At 36.7% G+C, this 23,322-nt stretch overlaps 1 protein-coding gene across 1 annotated transcript in view; it reads right to left on the reverse strand.

The window, feature by feature from the left end:
* The window catches only part of LOC145687753 (uncharacterized), an 810,237-nt gene that overhangs the window by 339,615 nt on the left and 447,300 nt on the right, over positions 1-23,322 (reverse strand). Inside the window, exon 2 of the mRNA XM_081761200.1 lies at positions 5,422-5,592. Within this exon, the coding sequence (XP_081617326.1) occupies positions 5,422-5,592 (171 nt within the window). The remainder of the gene's footprint in view (positions 1-5,421; positions 5,593-23,322) is intronic.

A 23,322-nucleotide genomic window follows, 5' to 3' on the forward strand; every position in this document is an offset into this window, starting at 1 on the left:
TTCTCTGGCGTCAACTTTCAAAATTGTGGGGGGCTCATGCCCCCTAAAACCGTTTTCCAGCAGAACATAGAAAACTCGTATTTCTTTATTATTTGCGTATTGTCCATACACAAAGTTATGTGGCAATTCTTCATGTCCTTTACCTGACTTACTGTTACTAGCGCTTTTGATATTTCGTGATCAAAGGTTTGGAGGGGTCGGCGCCCCACTCAACAGTTTTCTCCAGAAAAATACAAAACCAGTATTCCCTCATTTTATGTTTACAATATCTGTGCACAATTCTATTCACTTCGGTTCAGTCGTTCTTGCCTTTTGGACGTCAAATTTGAAAATTTTGTGGTGGGGGTCTTTTGCTCCCTAAAACTGGTTTTCCGAAAAAAAAAAAATAAAAAAACGTATTCCTTTGTTTTCGGCGTATTGTCCATACAAAAGGTTTCGTAGCAATTCTTCATGTCCTTTACACACATCTGACATACTGTTACTAGCACTTTCGATTTTTCGTGATGAAAGGTTTGGAGGGGTCGGCGCCCCACTCAACTGTTTTCTCCAGGAAAATACGAAACCCATATCCTCATTTTACGTCTGCAATATCGGTGGACAATTTCATTCACTTCGGTTCATCTCTTCTTACCTTTCGGGCGTCAACTCTCAAATTGTTTTGTGGGGGCTTTTCCGCAGAAAATTGGAAACCTTTTTTCCGCAGAAAATTGGAAACCCTTATTCGTTTATTTTTTGCGTATTGTCCATACACAAAGTTATGTTGCAATTCTTCATGTCCTTTACACCCATCTGGCATTTGTTACTAGTACTTTTGATATTTCGTGATCAAATGTTTGGAGGGCTCCGTGCCCCACCAACCGTTTTTTAAAGGAAAATACAAAATTCCTATTCCCTCATTTTATGTCTACAATGTATGTGCAAAATTTCATTCACTTCGGTTTTCTTCTTACCTTTCGGGCGTCAAATTTCAAAATTTTTCGTGGGGGCTTTTGCCCCTAAAACCGTTTATCGCAGAAAATAAAAAGACGTATTCGTTTTAATTTTTGCGTGTTGTCCATAGAAAAAGTTTCGTTACAATTCTTCATGTCCTTTACACACATCCGACATACTGTTACTAGCACTTTTGATATCTCGTGATGAAATGTTTGGAATGTTCCGTGCCCCACCCAACCGTTGTTTCAGGAAAATACGAAGCCTGTATTCTCCCATTTTACGTCTGTAATATCTGTGCACAAATTAATCACTTTGGTTCAGTTGTCCTTGCCTTTCGGATGTCAACTTTCAAAATTTTGGGTGGGACTTTTGTATTAATCCTTTACTTTTTGTAACTTTTCTTTTTTATGAAATTCTTTTTTTTTTCGGGGGAAGGAGAGAAATATTTTTTTCTGATATCTGTCTCTTACCATTCATCTTGTTTGAACTACTTAAATAAGATCATTTTGTAACTTTTGATGTCATCCAACTCCGTCACGATAATAAAATTGTCATTGTTAACAATTTGTTTTCTTATTTGCTGTTTGCTACAGTGATATATTTCTTTCAAAATGGAGGTTTCGTCAAACGCCTTTCAAATTCGCAACCAACCCAACTGCCGACCTTTTGGGTTGCCTGATATTGAGGGAAAAGAGGTATTACAGGTGTTAAAGCACTTTTGTAGTCGTGTATACAAGGACGAGAACTGGGAAACAAGACGTTCCCTTTACTTTGCTAATCTATTGTTAGAATGAGCAGTGAAAATGTACAGTTTCCACATTTTACACAACTTAATGACACCCTCTTTCCTTCGTATGGAATCGATAAACAAATTCCATATATGATATGACCTCTGTCCTTCCACTGACATCAACACTATAAGCTTATGCTAATAAACAACTGAGCTAGGCCGCTACAAACACAACGTTGTTTTAAGAAAATATGGTCCATTTCGCGTGCAAACGTGAAAAAACAATAACTGTTACAAGAAAACCGTGCCTGATGGGAAAATTCTGATTTCATATTTAAATTTAACAGGGCAAGTACGTTTAGACTTAGTAACACTTGTTCTTGTGATACATATATATATATATATATATATATATATATATATATATATATATATATATATATATATATATATATTAGACTAGTGTAATTACAAACGAATCAATATGCGTGGCAGAAATTGGGCTATTCCCAAGAAACATGCACACATTGCTCTACCGCCGTTATCCCACATCACACAAAAAGAGCAATCTGTATAACAGCAAATACCATCAAGATAATTGAAGTGAAACTACCACTCATCATATAGGACGAAATCGTCTGTGTGGTTGTGTGTTTGTCACATAATCATTTCATTAATTATATATATGGTATTTAAATAGGTCAAAGGTAAGTTAGTGGGTTCAATTTTCAAATTGGATACTTATGCACACTGAAATATGGAACAAACTGATTCATTGTGATGAAGTATGATGTGAATACGAGAGTGCTGGAATGTAAAATGTATCCGTCCATACCAGTGGCGCCGATTTCTGTATAGCTTTTGAGGAGTTCAAACTAAATGTTCAGATGAGCTATAAGCAATTAACCCTGCGTTAGGCGCGTACGTTTTTGTTGCGACATTAGGCGCGTGGGTGACAGGTGTCACCCACCTATTAAAATGTAACTAGAGTAAGTAAAATTATCTTTAAATAACGATTCTTTCATTTTATTTGATAAAATGTTAATCACAGGTTATATTTTTGGTTGTACACAGCGTTGTAGTGAATATAACAGACTTTTGTTTTATGACTACTAGACTGATTCCAAGCATGCTACACAAATGTCTTTGATATGTCCTCCACTCATCCATATCTTACATATCAAGCGCCTCTGCTATTTAGTTTTGGCTTTACCTCTTCCATAAGTATGTCAACATCCTCTGGAGCATGATGGCTTCTCAACATTGACCACTTCTTTTTCTTGAACATCAATTAACAAGTCGCAGTTGCCCCTCTTCCTAATTTCAAGTGTAATTTGGGGAATACAGCATATTCGTTGTATCTGAGATTTAATCATTTCCCAGCCAATATCCTAAGAACAAACTCCTTCATGACAATTGAGGTGAATCGGTATTGAATTTCAGGATACAAAGTGCATTAATATCATATTTTTAGATCAAAATATTACATCATGGACCATCTTGCTCCGACTCAATGTTGTGGTCACTTGCACTCACGTGATAAATTTCATAATCACTTTCATCAGAACACACCTCCAACTCCTCCTCTTCCTCCTCAAGCCACTGCAGAACGACATTGTTCATCACTGTATTCCGGCATTTGACATTACTTGTTACGTATATAGGCGCGTGGTTGACAATTGTCACCCAAACACGCTGCTGCAGAGAGAACTTATTTCTTACAAACTGTACACGGTAAACAGAAGTGTACTACTGCCGCCGTAACAAACATCAACAACTAACGTTCAGCTACTGAAAGGCGCAACTCCGAATACCAACGCACAGTGTTGCAAGTTTGAGATAAAAATCACTGGATGACACCTGTCACCCACGCGCCTAGTCTAGGGTTAATGAATATGCTAATGTAAACGCAGGGGTTTCACACAAAGTTTGTATCCCAGGCCCACTTGGGCCCCTAGCTCCGCGTCCATACTCCGCAGTGATCATAAAAGATGAATGAAATTGCAATTTTCACCATTTGCTTATAGTATAACGTCGAAAGATTCTGTATTTTAGGCTCAAGAACATGATAATATTTGAATGATGGTAACTAATACCGAGCCCTGAGCGGGGATCGAATCCGTAACAGACAGGTTTTGCCATCACAAGTTTAATATCTTAAGGTACTGGACTATGTCAGTCATTTAGCGTCTTAACTATAGGTATATAAAACTACATGAGCTGACATAAATTAAAGGGGTACTTCCGGTTGGCGTGGAAAGTTGAAATTTGGCATGATTGTAGCTTTCCAAGATTAACCGACAGAAAAATTGCCAAAAGTGAATATTTTTAATTTTTAGGAGTCTAAAGAGGAGATGAAGAAATTCCCCATGTTATTTAAAGGGGCCTTTTTTTTCCGAACCTATGATCTTATATTTTAGGTACTTGGAATTGGAATAAAAACTTGAAATTCTGTATGCGTATACGTTTTTGTTAGCGTTATCTAAGTAAATCGCTAAAAGTAAAAATTTCCAACTGTAGAGTGGTTTTATGGGGAACTGAAAAATCTTTCCCATGTTATTTATATGGGACGTCTTATACACCCCAAAATGTTTAGGCACTTCCGGCAGGATTAGAATGATGAAATTTCACATTATTGTAGCCTTCCGGGACTAACCTACAGGAAAATTGACACAAGTGAATATTTTTAGTTTTTAAGAGGTCTAAAGGGCGAATGAAAAAATTCTCATGTTATTTAACTGGGAGTTTTCTTGGGATACAAAATCTTATCTTTTAGATAGTTGGAATAGAAAAAAAAAAGGAAATTTGGTAGAATTGTGGATGTAAGAGGTGGGAGGCCGTAGGCCGAGTAAACGTTAGGGACAGGGGGCGAAGCCCCCAACTGTGCCAAATTCAGGAAATGTAATTAAAGAGCAAATATACGAAATTCACTATTGATGCAAAGGCTGATACCTAAGAGATGCGATTCCGTAGGCCCAGCAAACGCGGGGGCCTGCAGGCGGAGCTAGTCTTTAAATGAAGTACAAAACAATCTATATTATAAAATTGATAGTGACTATGTTTGTGACTCCTAATATATTGAACCGACAGACCAACCTCGCTCAAATTTCTGACATAAGTTAGATGCGGTTCTTCACTGGGAGTGTTTTTAGCTATTCACTTTGACTAATGGGAGGGGGAATTATATAAAAATAAATAAAACTTAATAATACTTTCATTTCACTTTGACGGTGTAACTTAAAGGCGAGGGAGGGGAGAGACATTTAAAAGTGATCGAAAATGACCGATATTAGTGTCGAACCCAGTTTTCGGGATCGCTAAGATGAACAGTGACACTTCTTATGCTGTTTAAATCTAAATTTAGCCCCGCAACTTGGGGGAAGGGGCGATATATATATATATATATATATATATATATATATATATATATATATATATATATATAAACATAATCGAAATGATAACACTTCCGATGCCGTGCCCCGCAACATGGGGAGGGGACAATATATAAAAATCATTGAAAATTACCGACATCAAAGAGCCCTTTAGTAACAGTAAAAAGTGACTGACTAAAGGAACATATTATTATTTTTTTCTTAACACAGGGAAGCGGGTAATTGATGCTAGTGACATATAAAAGAAAGTATTGCTGAGTATTTATGAAACATTCTACACTTACTTCTGCTATACATTAAGTCTCATTACCATATTTGTTAGAATTAAGACGAACATATTCAAATATCGAAAGTTCTACTTACAATTAAGCAGCATGTCGCTCGGAAACTGGGGCAATTGTAATGTTTCCGGGAATTCAGACAGAAAAGCATTCCTAGCCTTGCAACCAGTCTTGGCAGATTCCCATGTAACATTGGATTCAACTATGAAGTAACAATGGCCTTCTACTTCCCAACTTTCTTTCGGACATCGACCTAAAAAGCAAACACACGAATGTTAATAAGCCTGATAAATGAAGGAGCATATTTGCACAGCATGTGGTTATTTACACATAAACATTGTTCACTCACTTTTTTTTTTAAATATTTCTATTGATCAAATTACTTGCATTTCACAAACGCTTCGACAGCTAAACTTATCTGTAGCAAGCGACCGAAAACATCTCGAAAGCGCAATGAATTCAGTGTTCTAAGAACACAGATTTACTATTTCAAATCGTTGTAACAGTACGATAAACTTTATCGATCTGTTTGTCTTAATTAATTAATCAACCATACCATACTATAAAATAATACAATAAATAATAATACTACAATAATAATAATAATAATAATAATAATACAATAAATACAAATAGTACAATAAACATCTCAATTTGTGAGTAAAGCTAACTTTTAATAGTGCACCTTTAAGCTAATAGATGTCACTACAGACCTGCATGTCTACTTGATGCCAATAGATGCCGTTATAGCGTCTAGGCAATTTGCAAGCTTAAAGCTATTCTGAAAATTTAGTTGCAACTTAATAATTGCATTGATTCCATCTGATTATTTCAAAATAGGTCAGGAGCTACAAACAGATTTAGATTTGAGTATTAATGTTTGTGTGTGCCTACTGTAATATATTGTAACGACTCAATTGCAATGTCAACTTCATTGTTTTAATTTAATTATGTAAAATTGGGTAACAATTATACTGAACATATACGTGATATACTGTTTACTATTAGGACAATTAGGGCATTTTAAAATAGTACGATTTTTATATACAGTTTACACAGGACCGAAAGCTTGGGTTCAAAAACCAATGGCAGTTACTATAAACAAAGATCGTCGCAAGACTAACGGATTGCGAAAGCCCTTGCCAATAACGTTTCCATTAATCAAGAACGAAAGTTGGAGGTTCGAAGGCTATCAGATACCGCCCTGGTTCTAACCATAAACGATGACAGCCAGCAATCTGCCGAACTTCCTCCATTGACTCAGCGTGAGACTCCCGGCAAACCAAAGCTTTCAGGCAAAACGGGATTTCCCTAGAAAGGTTAATGATTCAAAATTCAGCAATAAAAGATTAGAACATGGAGCTCTTCCGTGGTTAAGCAGTTAGCGTACTCGCCTTTGGCGTGGAAGACTCGGGTTCGATTCCCGGCGGGAGGTTATTTGAATTCCACATTAGTCAGTAGGTCCACGACTCATATAGCCTTGACTCTGAACGGAACATTAAACTCAAAATCAACTCAACTCAAAAGGTTAGAATATGCGAATCACCTTCAAACCTACCAACCCGGTTTCCTTTGCACTATACAAATTAGATATGACACCCTATCCCTTTTTTGAACCTAGTGGCTCCGGTAAACTCCACGTCCTCGTCGTCGGAGCTGGGACTCGCTTCAATGGGTGCTATAAGTTACAGTTAAGTGCTCCCCTTGAAACAGGATTAACAAAGTGGGTAGCGGTAGCAACGCCTGATGGTAAGGTGCCTAACGTACTCGCTACCAACAGGGGCTGCTTTTATTAGATATGTACACTCATTATTTTAATTTTCCTTAGTTAGGTCTACTTTTAATTTTCATAGCTTAGTATAGTATTACCTTTGTACTAATATAATTATGCACATTGCACCTTCTTTTAAAGTTATAGGCCACGTTGAGTCCCCTTAGATAACCCTCAATTTTAATTTATGTACCCACAGCTAGGTAGGATGTTCCCATCTTCCTCTTGTTTCACCCCAATCCACGGGGATGCCCAGTGAAGAATGTCATGCAGGTGAGAAAAACAGGTCAATATGGTGAAGAAGCCACCAGCCGGTGAGGACTCAGGTGACTAACCTGGAAGACCCGCCTAGATTACCGTCCGATCGGATGAGGAAGATGCAGGAAAACGTCCAAGGATTGCCGGCCCCACCCAAGAATCCGTGTCGCGCACCCGCAACCCCCTAACCGGTGGAATGGACGAAGAATCCATCATATCATTTCAGATGGGGCCGTGCTGCATGTGAGCGGTTGGATGTCTGGAGGGGACGTGACCTCATAATGAGATTACAAACTTGAAGGCTGTAGTCCGAAACACACACATTTCTTCCAAGTTGTAAACTAGCCTAATCTATATTATAAAATTGAAAGTGACTATGTTTGTGACTCATAATCTCTTAAACCACTCGACCAATCTCGATCAAATTTCCAACGTAGATGCGGTTCTGGTCTGGGAGTGTTTTAGTTATTTACTTTGACTGTAGAACTTAGGGGAGGGGGAGGAGGGGCAAAACTATAAAAGTAAATAAAACTAAATAACTCTTGAACCGCCAGACCGATCTTGACCAAATTTTCAATGTAGATGAGGTTTGGGACTGGGATGATTTTTGCTATTTCACATTGACGGAGGAACGTAGGGGAGGGAGTGGAGGGGGAAATATATAAAAATCAATAAATATAAAAGTAAAAGTGACTATGTTTATGAATTAATAACTCTTGAACCACCCAATCGATCTCATTCAAATTTTCAACATATATGAAGTTCAAATCCAGAAAGTTTTTTGTCATTTCATTTTGACAGTAGATTTTAGGAGAGGGGCAGGGGAGGAGGGAAAATATATGAAAATAAATAAAACTTAATAACTCTTGAACCACCCGACCGATGTCGATCAAACTTTCAACATAGATAAAGTTCGGGCGCGGGATGTTTTCTCCATATCACTTTTACAGTGCAACGAAGGGGAGGGGAGGGGAAAGATATATGCAAAAAAAAGTAAAAATAAAAGTGACTCTTTTTGTGACTTCATCACGCTTAAACCACCCGACCGATCTTTAAAAAAATCAACATAGATGAGGTTCGAACCTGGACTGATTTTCATCATATCACTTTAACGGTAGAATTTAGGGGAGGGGAGAAATATAGAAAAATAAATTAAACTTAATAACTCTTAAACCACCAGACCGATCTTGATCAAAGTTTCAACATAGATAGGGTTCTGGCCTGGGATGTTTTCGTCATTTCACTTTTACGGTGCAACCTAGGGATGGGGGAGGGAAGAGAGATATATATAAAAATGAAATATATAAGACTGAAAGTGGCTATTTTTGTAACTTCATAACTCTTGAACTCTCCGACCGATCTCACTCAAATTTTCAAGATACATGAGGTTCGGACCTGGAAACATATTTGCAATTTCACTTAGATCCTAGGGGAGGGGGAGGAGAGAAGGACGTATTAATAATGACTAATAAAACCTAATAACTTTTGAACCACCCAACCAATCTCGATCAAATTTTCAACATATATGAGGGTCGGGCCTTGGGAGTTTTTTTATCGTTTCACTTTGACGAGCCGAGATATATATGTAAAGAATAAAATAAAAATGACTGCCTTTGTGACTTCATCACTCTTGAACCACCCCACTGATCTCAATCAAATTTTCAACATACATGAGTTTATGGGCAGGGATTTGTAAAGGCATTTCAGTTTGACTATGCAACGTAGGGGCGGGGGAAGGGGAGAGAAATTTCAAAATGATAAAAAATGACCGATATTAGTGTTTAATCCATAGTTTTTGGGGTCGATGAGAGAAACAGTGACACTTCTGATGCTGTTTTGAATCCACGTTCAACCATGATAATTGCGGAGGGGAGGATATAACGTAGAGGAGAGGGATAAACATTTAAAAATGATCGAAAATGACTATTATTAGTGTCGAATCCATAGTTTTCGGAGTAGCTGAGATTAACAGTGACAATTGTGATGCCGTGTGTCGCAGCAAGGAGGAGGCGGAGAGGGAGATCTATATATAATAATGATCGAAAATAACCAATATTAGTGTCTAATCCATAGTTTTCGGGATCATTCAGATGAACAGTGACATATCCGATCCGGTTTAAATCTAAAATCAACCCCACCACTTGAGGGAGGGGAAGATATATATATATATATAAATGATCGAAAATGGCCGCTATCAGTGTCGAATTTATAGTTTTCTGGATCACTTAGATGAACAGTGGTACTATCGATCCCGTTTAAATCCAAAGTCAAACCCACAAATTGGGGGAGGGAGAGATATTTAAACATCATCGAAAATGACTGATATTAGTGCTGAATCCACATTTTTGAGGTCGCTGAAATGTACGGTGACACTTCCGACGCCATGGCCTGCAACATGGGGGTGGGGGAATATATATATATATATATATATATATATATATATATATATATATATATATATATATATATATATATATATATATATAATATATAAATGGTCAAAAATGACAGATACTACTGTTGAATGTATAGTTCTTGAGGTCGCCGAAATGAACAGTTACACTTGTGATGCTGTTTAAGTCCATTTTCAGTCCTGACACTTGGAAGATGAGGGATGACGTACGTTAAAATGATCTAAAATGAAAAATATCAATGTGCATTTAATTTCAACCCAGCGAAGCGGGTAATATATGCTAGTTATCTATTACTTATTATTTTATTATTATTGAATTTTTAAATTTCCTCAAGATATAAATATTGTTCATAGTTGCAGAATTTTAGTTCAAAATTGCCGATTTATACATTGCTCCCAAGTCTTTCCTGGACATCTCTTTCGATCTTCACTACTTTATTTGTAAAATTAAATTGTTCATGAAATAACAACTACAATAAAAAATATTTAACAAAATAGTTTTTCTTTTATCATGCTTCGATATTATAACATTTGGCACAGATATTCTACATTAGGAAACAATATTAGATTGTGATTATACAGGATTTATACATTAAATACATAAAATAATTGTTCCTATTTCTATAAAAGACATACATAGTAATAAAAGTCGAACATATGTGATACAAAGTTAAATTCCGAATGATCTAACAAAACATAAATTAATTAAAATAAGATCATTATGTATGAAATATAAATGAGTTAAATACTGAAGGTTATACAAAATAATATAAAATCATATCGTTGTGTGTGAACCAGAGGAACGTGACTCCATTTTCGTAGTTTTACAGGACAGAAGGAAAAAGAGTTTTTTTTTTCAAACAACTGTTATTTAATAAGATTTTAATAAGATGCTAAACACAGTATTTCATAGGAAGCATAGCAGTTATAAAGTCTACTTCAATAACACTCAAATAACAAGTAGGGCTTTCAGAATTATGTTCATAAGCCAAGCAAACTAAAATTCCGTTTTAAGAGTTACGTTCTTTTGGTTCTCATACAACGATATGTACATTGAGAAAATTTCATGATCCGGACAGCGGTATATTGTACAGAAAGGGACACTTCTGGTTGGAACAGCCATATGAAGATTTACGGCAAATGTGTTCCACCAGTTGAGTCCGAAGCATTTGCCGGGAAGTATTGCAACCGAATTAGCTTTAATGGAAAGTGGGTGGCATAACCACCAGGCAGTGAAAATGCCCGTACACTTGGACGAAATTCCTACTACCGTCTATAGCATCATTTCTCCAAAATGAAATGAATCTCAGTTGTAGTTCTTATGGCAAACATATTACTTGATATTCGTCCTATTCGTGAAGATAAAGTGCAACAAAAAATGAAAGTCAATTATGTTGCTGTTTGAATAAACACTCTTTCAGTCGTTTGATCTGAAATGACTTTGCGGAACCTGAATAGATATTCTGTCAGCTCAGCGGGGTAGGAAGAGCGGATACCCCCTCCTTCAGTTGGAAAACACATACATTTAATCAAATGCTTAGTGAGAGTGAGCCCATTGGTATAGCGCTTTTATGATTTGAAGTTTTGCTGCTAAGCCATCTTATGTCATAGCTGATGGCATTGGAGAACGTGAGATGCAAATATGATGAAAGAGAGATACAGTCACATGTGCAAATTTAGAATTTGAGACAAAATAATTGGATAGCATCCATATTTTGTCGCAAATTTTGATTTTGTATGTAGACATGTAAAAGCTCACCTGAACCTGAGAGCATCCCATTAAAAATTGTTGAATTCAAGTGGTGAACTTAGTTGAGTGCATCAAAGATTACAGTGGGGGAGAAACATCTTAATATATGGGAAACAAAGAATGAAAAAAATATCAACAGCCCTAAACAGGATTCGATCCATGAAACTCCGATTACCAAACAGCGACTCTATTCACTCATCCACGGAGCCACGCAGAACGATAGGCAGTGTTAGTAAGACAAAGAACGTTTGTTACATACAAAAGAGTTTATTTCTAAGGAGAAAAGCTAGGGAAATTCCCCGTTTCTAACTTTTTTCTTTCCCTGGCACTAACTTAATTACTGTTGACCCAGCCTGGGAAGAATATTTTCCAACCCTGGAGAAACTTTCCTAACAATTTCCATACACTTATAGCAACACAAAACATTTATCCATGGCTGTTCTGCACAATTATACTTACACAAAACAATTACTTCTAAATCTATTAATTCCAGTACCAAGTAAACAGAAATACTGGATATGAAATTCTATATCTCGACAATAGTTTTGCAGAAAATATCGAAATTTAATTTTTCTATTTGAAACATGGGGAGCATACACGCACTTTGCGCTCATGGGATTTGTTTTGCTGATAATGGGACAGAAATTTACATTCAAAATAACAAAATCGCACTTTTAATTATACCATAATTTTAATTTTAAAAACGATAAATGCGAAAGAGAACTAATGGACTCTGTCTGGCTTGAAAGAATAACATTATGACTGAACGTGGAAGTGAACAGAGACTGATGAAGTTTAGGAACAATGGATACTACCAAGCAGTGGCGTAGCCGGGAAGTCTGGAACCTCCGACATTTGTATAAATTGTTAGAATAAGGCCTATGGGTAAAAACATACTGAAGAGACCTCGCGATCGAGATCGAGTTTTAAGTCGCGGTCGCACCCTCGATACTGGCACAAACACGTGGATTCAAATAGGTATGCGCATGCAGAAGATGTACGCTACATCGCCAGCTAGAGGTCGACCGCGAGGGTGAATTAGTGGTCACGATAATTAACAACCGAGTTTGTTTTTACATCGATGTTCATCGGAAGCATCGCTGCGGCTCGTGCTCTCTTTGGATCTCCCTGAAGCGCTGTACGAAAGACTTCATTTGTTTAAAATTTCGTCTGCAGAGGATTCTGTATGTCTATGCTCGAGAGGTTTTGCTGCACTATTAAATTTGATTATGAAAGACATATTAATAAAACTAGTGAGGTATGTTCCAGCAATATGGGATAAGAAACAAAAACATCATAATAGACACGTTTTAAATAGAGAATGGAAGAAAATAGCAACTGCAATGTGAATGCCAAGTAAGTTATTCATATTTTTTGAGAATTATACTGTACCTTATTATTATATAAAGCAGCGGCTGTTACAGAGAGGGGTTTTTCGGGCTGAAGTTCGTAAGTTGTAGAATTTCTAAAGAAAAAACTACTGTTAATTATATCTATGGTTAAAAACTCCACTCCTCCTCTACTCCCGAGATTAATAAAAAAGGTTTTTTCTAAATTCGTTATTGATATAAAGAAATACCTGTAAAGACAGGCACATATCCATAGGGAGGAAGTATCGGATAATGGAATTGCAGTGAAGAAACTTCATTTGCTGAAGTTAAAGCACCTCCAAATCGAAACCTGAAGACATACATTTTGTAAAAATTTTACTGGGAAATGATTTCTTGCTTGAGTGCTGAATTAAAATTAAAGAAAACATATTTTTTAAAAAAAAAATATTGAAGGAGATGGACAAAAGATGAGACTGAATTATTTTTGCGAAAGAAGAGATGAGACTTTAGCATTTTTCTTGTCTCGTCTCGCGTCCATCCCTCTTTATAAACTGCTTGTTCCTTTCAATTTTCAAATGTTGTTTTGCAGCGATTTTTGTGCAATAATTTCACACGCGTTACAGTAATGTTTCTCCTCAAACTGAGGACTTACAGCGAGAGTGCGACCTCCTCGCTATGTGCGCCATTCATCCATCTAGACCTAGAAATCGAGGTAGCGAGAACTACTTAAACCTCGACCTTGATCGCGAGGTCTGAAAAGTATGTCTTTACCCTAAGAGTGCGGTTTTATTCAAAACATTTCCGGGGGTGGAACCCGAACTCCACCCAAATGAACGTTTAGTCAGCGAACCCCGAAATAAATCTGGTTACGCCCTTGCTATCAAGTGATGTACACTCCTATGTATGTAACATGCAAATCAGTGTGGAATTCATTAGAGGAAAGGAGAAATCTCGCTAATAATTTAGGCTCTCTTTTTTTGGTAGGGAGGAGAAGAATGATAAATGTGGGAGAAATTTCGCCCAAGCGCTTGGAGGGATGGTCACCCCTTGCCCAGGAGGGAGCTGTAATTCTTAAATTATCAAGAGCTAGCCAAGAGTCTAAGGTCTTCCCCCTCTAAAAGTTCAGTAAACAAAACATACGTTACTACTGTGTTAGTTAAGTTTTATTTGGAAGAACCGTTTGCTAAAAACAACTGCCAAATAATCATATACAAAGCATAGCTAATATACAAAAATGTCCGAAACATGTGATATTTTTGAAACATAGAGAGAGAGAGAGAGAGAGAGAGAGAGAGAGAAAAGAGAATTATACCTGCACATAATAGTGTCCCTCGGTTATAAATTTAAACAAAGGAATGCTTTCTGTTAGGTTTCTGCGATGAGTGGTTAGTGTATTGGACTTCTACGTATAGAGTTTCGGGTTCGAGTCCACGTAAAGCTCATTGTTTTAGCAACATTTATTCTAACCATTCCACAAGTTCTGTTGAGACTTATATGTAGTCTCAGGTAGTTTAAGCCGAATTTATTTTCAAATACGAGACTCTTGACAAAAGAAACACTGACCAAAGCTTAAAACCTAGTTTATTTTAAATTATAATTTGTAACGGTTTCGGATATCTAACATATCCTTTATCAGACACTATCGACAATAAATGAAAATACATACATATATATATGTACAGTGGCGGGTTTAAGGGGGGGCTATAGGGGTTATAGCCCCTCCCCCTTGACACTGAGGTATACACTGGATAAAATGAGCTTCAATCCTGCTTTACACTGGATAAAACGGCCTTGATCAGATCCTCGATCCGAACCTATATATATATATATATATATATATATATATATATATATATATATATATATATATATATATATATATATATATAGTCATTGGTATGACAAAGTTTAAATTCTGTACCAGTCATATATATATATATATATATATATATATATATATATATATATATATATATATATATATATATATATATATAATCATTGTTATGAAAAAGTTTAAATTCTTTTAACAGACATATATATGGTCATTGTTATACTTTTTTCTTCTATTTGCAGAGGCCTTCAGCCAATACCGTAAGTCTTCTTGTTCAATTTCCGACTAATCATGTTCCACCATTTTTGTTCTTATAATGGCCTCTTTTTTAAATTTTCGTCTTATCTATGCTATCCAAACTTCCTTGCCATAATTTATTAATAAGTAAGCCTCCTGTCCATTTCATCAGTTTATATCTTTCCACCTTCTTTATCCAATCTGCTTCTTTCCACTTCCTTATTATCATTATTTTCTCCATCTCCTATACTTCCGTCTTATGCCAATTAATTCCGTGATAATTTTCCTTAACATGTTGTATATGGCATTCGTATCTTTCTTCCTCTTAACACTATCTTCATGTTGTTTTATCATCTCTTTCATTCTCTTTCCTGTCTCTGCTATATATGATATATCGCAGTCCTCGCACCATACCCTGTGGATGACTCCTTCTTTCCCAACATTAATCTTTTTAGTTCATTTTCTATTCCTCTTCTTTTTTGATCTTAATAAATTTTCTCCACTCTTTCTATAAGTTCTGACCACTCCTTTCTTTAATAAATTCTTCAGTTTCTCCGTTTCTTCGCCCATACTTTCTATACCATGCCATTTTCCACTCTCATCCTCTACATTCTTCTTTCTCCCTCTCTTCCTCTTCCTGTGTTCTTCCTTCTCTAACTCCTTCTTGCTGTAACCGTTTTTCTCTAATTGTCTGTGGAATTTCTGTATGCTCTTCTTCCTTCCTTCCTCTTCGTCCTCCAGTATTTCTATTCTCCTTATCATATTTGTTATGAAATTTTTCTTTGTACTCCTATCCACGTCGCTCCTCTCCTATGGAAAAAAGAATGATAATAAGGAAGTGGAAAGAATTACCTCTAGGTTTGAAACATTGCCCAAATGCCTTTGATGAAACGAGTATAGTACAGAAGGTTGTTCGCTTCATATCCGACCATTTTGACAGGTACTCACCCTTAGATATACCACGCTGTTACAGTCCATCATGTTCTATTGGAGCCCTAGCATTGTGGACTATTGCAAGGCATCTCCGTTTTCACTGCAACTACCTCCGGCACAGTACAAGCAAGGGAATTCTGTCCCACTCCTTCCCACAAGAATTCCAAAGATCATCCAGGGTGCGCTGACGCCTAATTTGAAGACGTCGTTTCAACAATCCAAATGGGCAAAAATCCATTGGGCTGCTATTTGGGCTCTTCAAGAAAATGTACCCAAGCTGAATGACACGAATTCCTGAGTCCTCTACTATTTTCTGATAAAATGTAGTAATGTAGTAATGTATGACTCGAAGTCTTGTTCATATGGCTCATCACCTGGTCCGCGTCCATTCCATACAGTTGTGTGATGACTCTTCGGTAGATAGGTGTCCGAATGGAGTCTTGGAAGTATCTTGCATTCATCGTCACGTTTTTGTCAACCTTGCGTATCATCAACTTATCCTCATATCCGAATCCCGTAACGACCGCAAAGAAGAAAACTTTCCCTGCGTGGACGAACAATTCTGATGCATCTTTTGCCGTCGATATCACAGCATGTGATCGCCCAAGTGTGACCTCCAGCAGTGAGATGGACAAAAGATTCATCCATTGTGGCGACTTTCTTCCATTTGGAACCCGTCAGGTATTTCTTCATACCGTTTCATGCACTTCGTCTTCCGTTACCAATGTAATGCGGTAGAAGGTGGTATACATGGGCTTACCGCACACCCTTCAACTGGAGTTGCTTGAGAATTGTTTAGTTCACAGTTGACGGTGCGAGGTGAAATTCTTGACCCATATCACGTTGAGTTAGGGAATTCTGTTGTGACGCCAATCGAGGATTCCGCTTAACACTATGGGTGCCACTCTGCTTGCAGCCCTTCTCTTGATGGTTTTCATGGGTGAACGTTTCGCAAGGGGTTCCTCTTGTGTGTGACGAGCCACAATAGCTTTCGCAGCAGTCTCTCCCGAGTGTTAACCCTTTTCTCTCGAAACATTTTCACAATACGTATGCACGTAATTATGTAGAAAGGCAATAACATAACCCTTCCAACACATGTTGCTTTTCGTCGCCATTTGGTAACACTCACCACCAATAATCACGTACTTACAAAGTCAAACACAGCCGTGCTCTCACCAGCAGACACATAGTTCAAGCATGAAACGCCAGGTGGCAGCACCACATCACATATTGTTGGATGTAAAGTAAACAATCTTCTGTATTTAAAATAAGAGTAGTGTTATGCATTCACAACGATGTAATTAGACTTGCAGTGCTCTGTGAATTCGTGTATTCTGTATATTTCTTTGGATTCCACACAGAAAAGTGTAAGCTGACGTGAAATGCTTTGCGTTCCATCTCATTCCGCTTCACTATAAAACTACTCATTGGTTTATTGGATGCCGGTGGCAATAGAGGGTGTGGTCTCGAGCGTATAACAATATTATTATTATTATTATTATTATTATTATTATTATTATTATTATTATTATTTATAATAATAATAATAATAATAATAACAATAATAATAATAATAACAGGTTTTTGGTCTTGGGGAGCCTTTCCGTAGTACCATACCTTATAGTAATTGAATAATTCTCCATTCAAGACATTATTAAATAGTTCATGGAGCAGTAGAAATGTATGACGGAGAAATCATTTGTTGCAGTTGTCATTTTTATTATTATACATTTCCATATCAGTAAAGTTATTTCCATCAATCACCTTTATTCTCGTATCAACCTAACTTGCACTATTTAACAAATCCGACGTGAAATAAAAAAAATAAAAATAGAAACTACAATATTATGAGATTTTCTGTACGTTTGTATAAATATCGCATGTTATGCATATTGAAAGAAATGTTCTAATTTCTTCGAAATACGTATCTGTTTTCAGTTGATTTTCCTTTGTTTTCAGTTTGTGTGCAGACGTCGGGAGACTGAATGTTTACTTTCTACAGGTGAAAATACTAACAAAGATGTTTCATACGTACCCTAATTAATAATATATCTATCACCCATCGTTGTCCAAAACGTCTTGCAGTCGCTGACGCATGCTGCCAACTAGCCTGCTGCATATTTCGGGGCGACATCGTCGCAGCGATTCCCAAACGTCAAACACATGTTCTACCAATCCCGCCTTTGTTTGTCTTTGACCTGGATCCCAATCATTAACCGTTATGGTCCAAAGGTTTTCAATGGTGTTGGGGTCATGTGGTTTTGATGGCCACTGCAAAACTTCGATTTCTGGATGTTGTAATAACCAATTGCTTTGTGATGCGCAGTATGTACACATAAGTTGTCATGAACACGAAATGTGGGTACATCTTCTCGGGGATATATTGCCCTAAAACTATTAAGTAAATGTGTTTCCAGGATTGATGTGCATTCCTCGGCATTCATCCTTGGATTTGTCACGATCAATTCTCCGACTCCATATGCATTCATCCAAACTCAAACAGACACGGATATTCTTCCTTGTCCATGTTGTTGCAAACCATGTCTTGGGGATGATCTTGTGTTGCCTGGTCGCAAGACAAAAAGCGAAACTCTTTCTTCTTTGCAGAATAATTTTTCGTCACTCAGAACAAAATTGTTCCAGTAATCCTGGTGGTTTCTTACGTGTTGCTGGGCAAATTCTAATCTTCTTACTCAGTGACGATTATCCATTGACGCCTGCACCAAAAGAGAAAATTTACTATTAGTGAAGCTGGTTTCACTTGCATTAAATGTTGAGATGCTGTGTTACAGGACCCGAAATTGTATGATAACATGGACATTTACAGTTGTTGCTGTGAAACAAGTGTGTACTCTCCTCATGGCAGTCGTCTTCTATCTTTATAATTTCAGTCTTGTAATTTTCTACCAGAAAACACGGTCTATTACTATTGAACGGCACTGCTTACTTCAATGACCACGGTTTTCAGAATTGAAAGTTGACGGCCAAAAGCAAGACGAAGTGAAAATAAGTCAATGAAAATGTGCAGAGATATTGTAGGCGTAAAATGAGGGAATGCATGTTTCGTACACTCTCTGAAAAAACGGTTGAGTGAAGCACAGAGCTCTCCAAACTCTTGGTCACGAAATATCAAAAGTGCTAATAACACTACGTCAGAAGTACACTTCTGTCCAGAATTTCTGTCGTATGACTAGAAATTACATAAGCGGCAATAGCTCTCTCTCTCATGGTCAAAATTGTCACATGTTTTCTTGAAGATATGCAGAACAAAGAAATACATTAAAAATATTTCAATAAAAAGTTAAGAAATAAGCAAGTTATAATTAAAAAGTAATCTCCGAAACTTTGATGGCCAAATTCGAAGTTCCATATTCGTAAACATTGTAAATGCGCAGCGAAATTTGCAAAGAGAGATTTTATGCTACATTAGAAACATAACGTAAATCTTTCATAATGTTAGTTACTATATATGTAGCGTAACTCTAACAATCATCGGTATTAAAAATTTTACACGTAAACAAAGAATTAAATAGAAATAAGACACGAAATATGCGAAACGATAAGGCATTTTGTCTCAGTGGTTTCTTTATATATGTCTACCAAGTGAACTGATTTTAAGTTGCTTTCATAGTGCAGGTAGTTAACGCATGGTCGTTGGAAGTTCAGCTCTTTCCACGCTCGTTAGTTCAAATCCCGTGCCCGACGGTAACTTTTATTCTATTTTTGAAAAGTTTGATTCTGTCAATTCGTTAAACAATAATGTATTGTTCTAATAAAGTTTCTTAGTATTATTCTTTTCATTCAAGTTTTTTTTTTTTAATATTTTCACATGATTCAAAATTATGTATTTAAGGAATGTTACAATGATCAAGAATTTTATAAAAAGCGTGGGTATTCTAGGGTTCATCCGTTTTCTCCATTTTTGCTTTCTATCATTATCATGCATCTTATTATCGCCGTCTCCCTCAGCCTCAAAATATAATCGTTTCACATTAAACCTAAAGAAAAAATAAAATATATAATTAGAAAACTATAATATTTTTCTCATTATATGAACATGAACTCTGAAGTTATCTATCTTATCATCACAGGAATGAAACATTTAATCAAATATTTCTAACATTTCTTATATCTTCAAACTCCATATAAATAAAGCAAACAATGAAAATTATCTATCAAAAGGGACGAACTGGAACCCGATGATAATGAAAATCATGTCTTCTAGTTGAACAGACATGTAGTGTGTAAGAAATCGGTAACGGCAATCGGCAAAAATTAACCTATAATATTAAGGGTAAAAATGCCTAGGTTGTAAAATCATGACATGTTTTTTTGACTCATAAATAATTATATGTTTCACCTACTACTTATTGTGTTGATTTTTTATTCTACACTATATTCCATCTGTTTTAGTGGATCATGATTGAGAGTGACATTGTCTTTCAGGTCCGTTCGCAATAGACGAACTATCCATAGTATTATGCAAGCTTGGAAAATCCACAGGCATTGATTCTTTGCCATTAGAATCTTGTGTTACATTTATGGTTATTTTAGCTCCGGTTCTCGCCATCTTTTTTAATGAATACCGCACACATTTTGTTTTAGGACAGTCTCTCAGAAAGGGCATTAGTTCTCAAATATTCATTAGCAGCTATTGTTACCAGTTTCCGGCCTATAAGTACAAGGTTTCTTGAGCACGGACTTAAAATTGTTCACTAGTTGTCTCACAATCAGAGTTAAAATATATCTTGAAAAGCTGTTAACTCCTTACCAATATGATCTTGGACACAAGTACCCTACTTATAAGTCCTTGTCAAATCTCGTGGCACAGTATTAAACGTTCACTTCTGCTGCAGGAGATTCCTGGTTCGATCCCAGCTCGCGCAAAGTAAACTTTTTGGTGGACAAACACATGCGCGTGAGTTTCCTCGGAGTTCTCCCTTTCCTCTCATTTTTTCATTCCATCATTTCATTCATTTATCATCACCACCTTCTCCTTTAGCCTAACTGACATAATCGTGGGGAGTAAAACTCAAAGATTTCATTTCTCATCAAATCTCAGTGATTTTATTTTTTTCATAAATATGTAGCAATTTTATCCACGAATTATTCCAAGGCCTTTAACAGATTTTATCACAATTATCTCTTCCAAGTTTTAACTAAATACTTGGTGGTGATATTTCTCTTATCAAAGGGGTATATTCGAAACGAATTACAACGTTGAAGCTAAATGTTGGTTTAGATGCTCCCATCTCAGTTTGCAATGGTATTCTACAAGGGGGCACAATGTTTAGTATTTTATTCCTATCACTTTTATATGCAGCACACTGTCTACTCCCTGATATTTATGTGTATAATAACAGTCTAGCAGTGCAATCATAGATAGATGATACTAATGAAGCAGATCTGGAATGTACACAGCACCTACTAACCCTATATCAAAACGACTTTGGCGCGCAACTTAATAAAGCAAAAAACAAAAATATTATGTACCTGGTATACATGAAAGATATCAATCCTGAATATATTGGCTAATATTAATACTGAATAGAACACCACAGATACGTTTGGTGCACTCACGTTTATATGTGCCCTTGAGCAATGTATATCTACTCTCAAGATCAATCGAGTGATAATTCTGATTCAGTCGTGTTCGTATATCCTGGAGCAGTTTCACGATATTTGTTTTGTTTCCCAAACGTTAGTCGTATGGGAGATATAGACACGAACAAATTACTTCTATTTTATTTTCATGAATTAGTATCTCCTTGCAACAGTGAAGCTGTATGAGGCCAGTCATGACGTGTGAAATTTTACTTTGGGATTCGTAGGGAAAAAATGCTTTTCGATTTCTTTTTCGTAGAAGTTGACAGAGGGGTAATGTAAGAATATACTGTATACCATGACGGGTTGACGCATAATCAATTCAAAATTAATACCTTTTAAGTAGAATACATTTGACTAGAAGTCCTGATTCTGTGATGATGAACATTCGATGTTCTTAGACCATACGGTAAATTCAAAGAACAAAAATAAATGTATTAGGAAAAAGAATGGAAATAAATATAGAAAAGAAAGAAATAACAATTAAAACTTGAAAGCATTATTTACTCGTTAGGAAATTTCATTGTGTATGAATACATTTCCCATTCAATCAAAGTATTGATAGCAACGAGAATAAATTACTCGTATTATCAATGATTTTCCACAAGGTAAAATAAATGTCCAATACTTCACGGTTTATGTGAATTGTTAGTAGATGAGCAAAATAGCGCAGGTGTTTAAGGCATGATGCTTGTAGTCCCACGGAGGTTGGAGTTCTGTTAAAGTAAAATTTTCGTTTTCTTTATTTAAAGCAGCAGTTTTCTACGTCTGACGAAATGTTCATTGACAAATGCAAAACCAGAAGTAGCGGAGGTGACAGAATTCATAGGTAAAACTCAACACATGATTGTTTCATGATGCCAGTCTTGAACCAAACGAAAAAATGAAATATTTGAGTTTTACGTCCCACGGTTATGCCGGTTAGGCTAAAGGAGACGGTGATGATGAGAGATGAGTGAAATGGTGGAATGAAGAAAGTGGGAGTAAACGGGAGAACCCCGAGAAAACCCACGAGCACGGTGTTTGTCCACCACAAAGTTCACTTGGCGGGGGCTGGGATCGAACCCGGGACCCCGAGCACCAGAGGTAAACGCTCTACCACTTTTTTTTGTATTTATTTAGAGCAATATAGAATACATTCTGTGCTACAGCTGCGTGAGAGACATATATAGAGACATATTTATATGGATAGGCTTAAATCTAAAGACTAATATGAACACCTAAAATATATGTGCAAGGAGAATATACAAAAACAAATAACATTGCAGCTTAAGAATAAACATCGAGAGTCACCTGGAGAAATCGAGCGAACAATCTTTGCTCGTCTAGGTGAGTAAAACTGTTTTTTCCGAACTCGGTTCAAGTATGTCAGGTATAGATGTCGGTCACAGAAAGGTCGGTAGTTGTCTATAAATAAAATAGTAGAGCAGATGAGCCAGGTAACTGCTCGTTGTTTGGTAGGCGGGAACCACTGAAATTCCGGAAATAAAAGGAGATCAAAGGTGAAATATCTACCTGAACCGCGACAAATCTGCCCAAGAAAGCAACACAGAGTTTGCCACGCAGGTCGCGTAGCCGTGCATTGTGTATATCGGTGTTCTAAAGTGTCCACCTGCGGACAAAAGTCACATATGTCGGACGCACTCCTACCAATCTGTAACAGTCTGGTTTTTGTGACAGTCAAGTTATTTACTGAACGATACCAGGCTTCTCTCATTGGGGATGTAAGATACGGCGCTTGAATGGTACGCCAAATAGCAGGCCAATTGTGGTGCGATTCTCTGACTTCACATAGGGGGTTGACATTTATCAATTCAGATTGCAACAGTGTGATATAGAGAGATTTAGGAGT

This window comes from Thermobia domestica, chromosome 6 (assembly GCF_964235325.1).
Source record: "Thermobia domestica chromosome 6, izTheDome1.hap1.1, whole genome shotgun sequence".
In the NCBI taxonomy this organism is placed as follows: Eukaryota; Metazoa; Arthropoda; class Insecta; order Zygentoma; family Lepismatidae; genus Thermobia; species Thermobia domestica.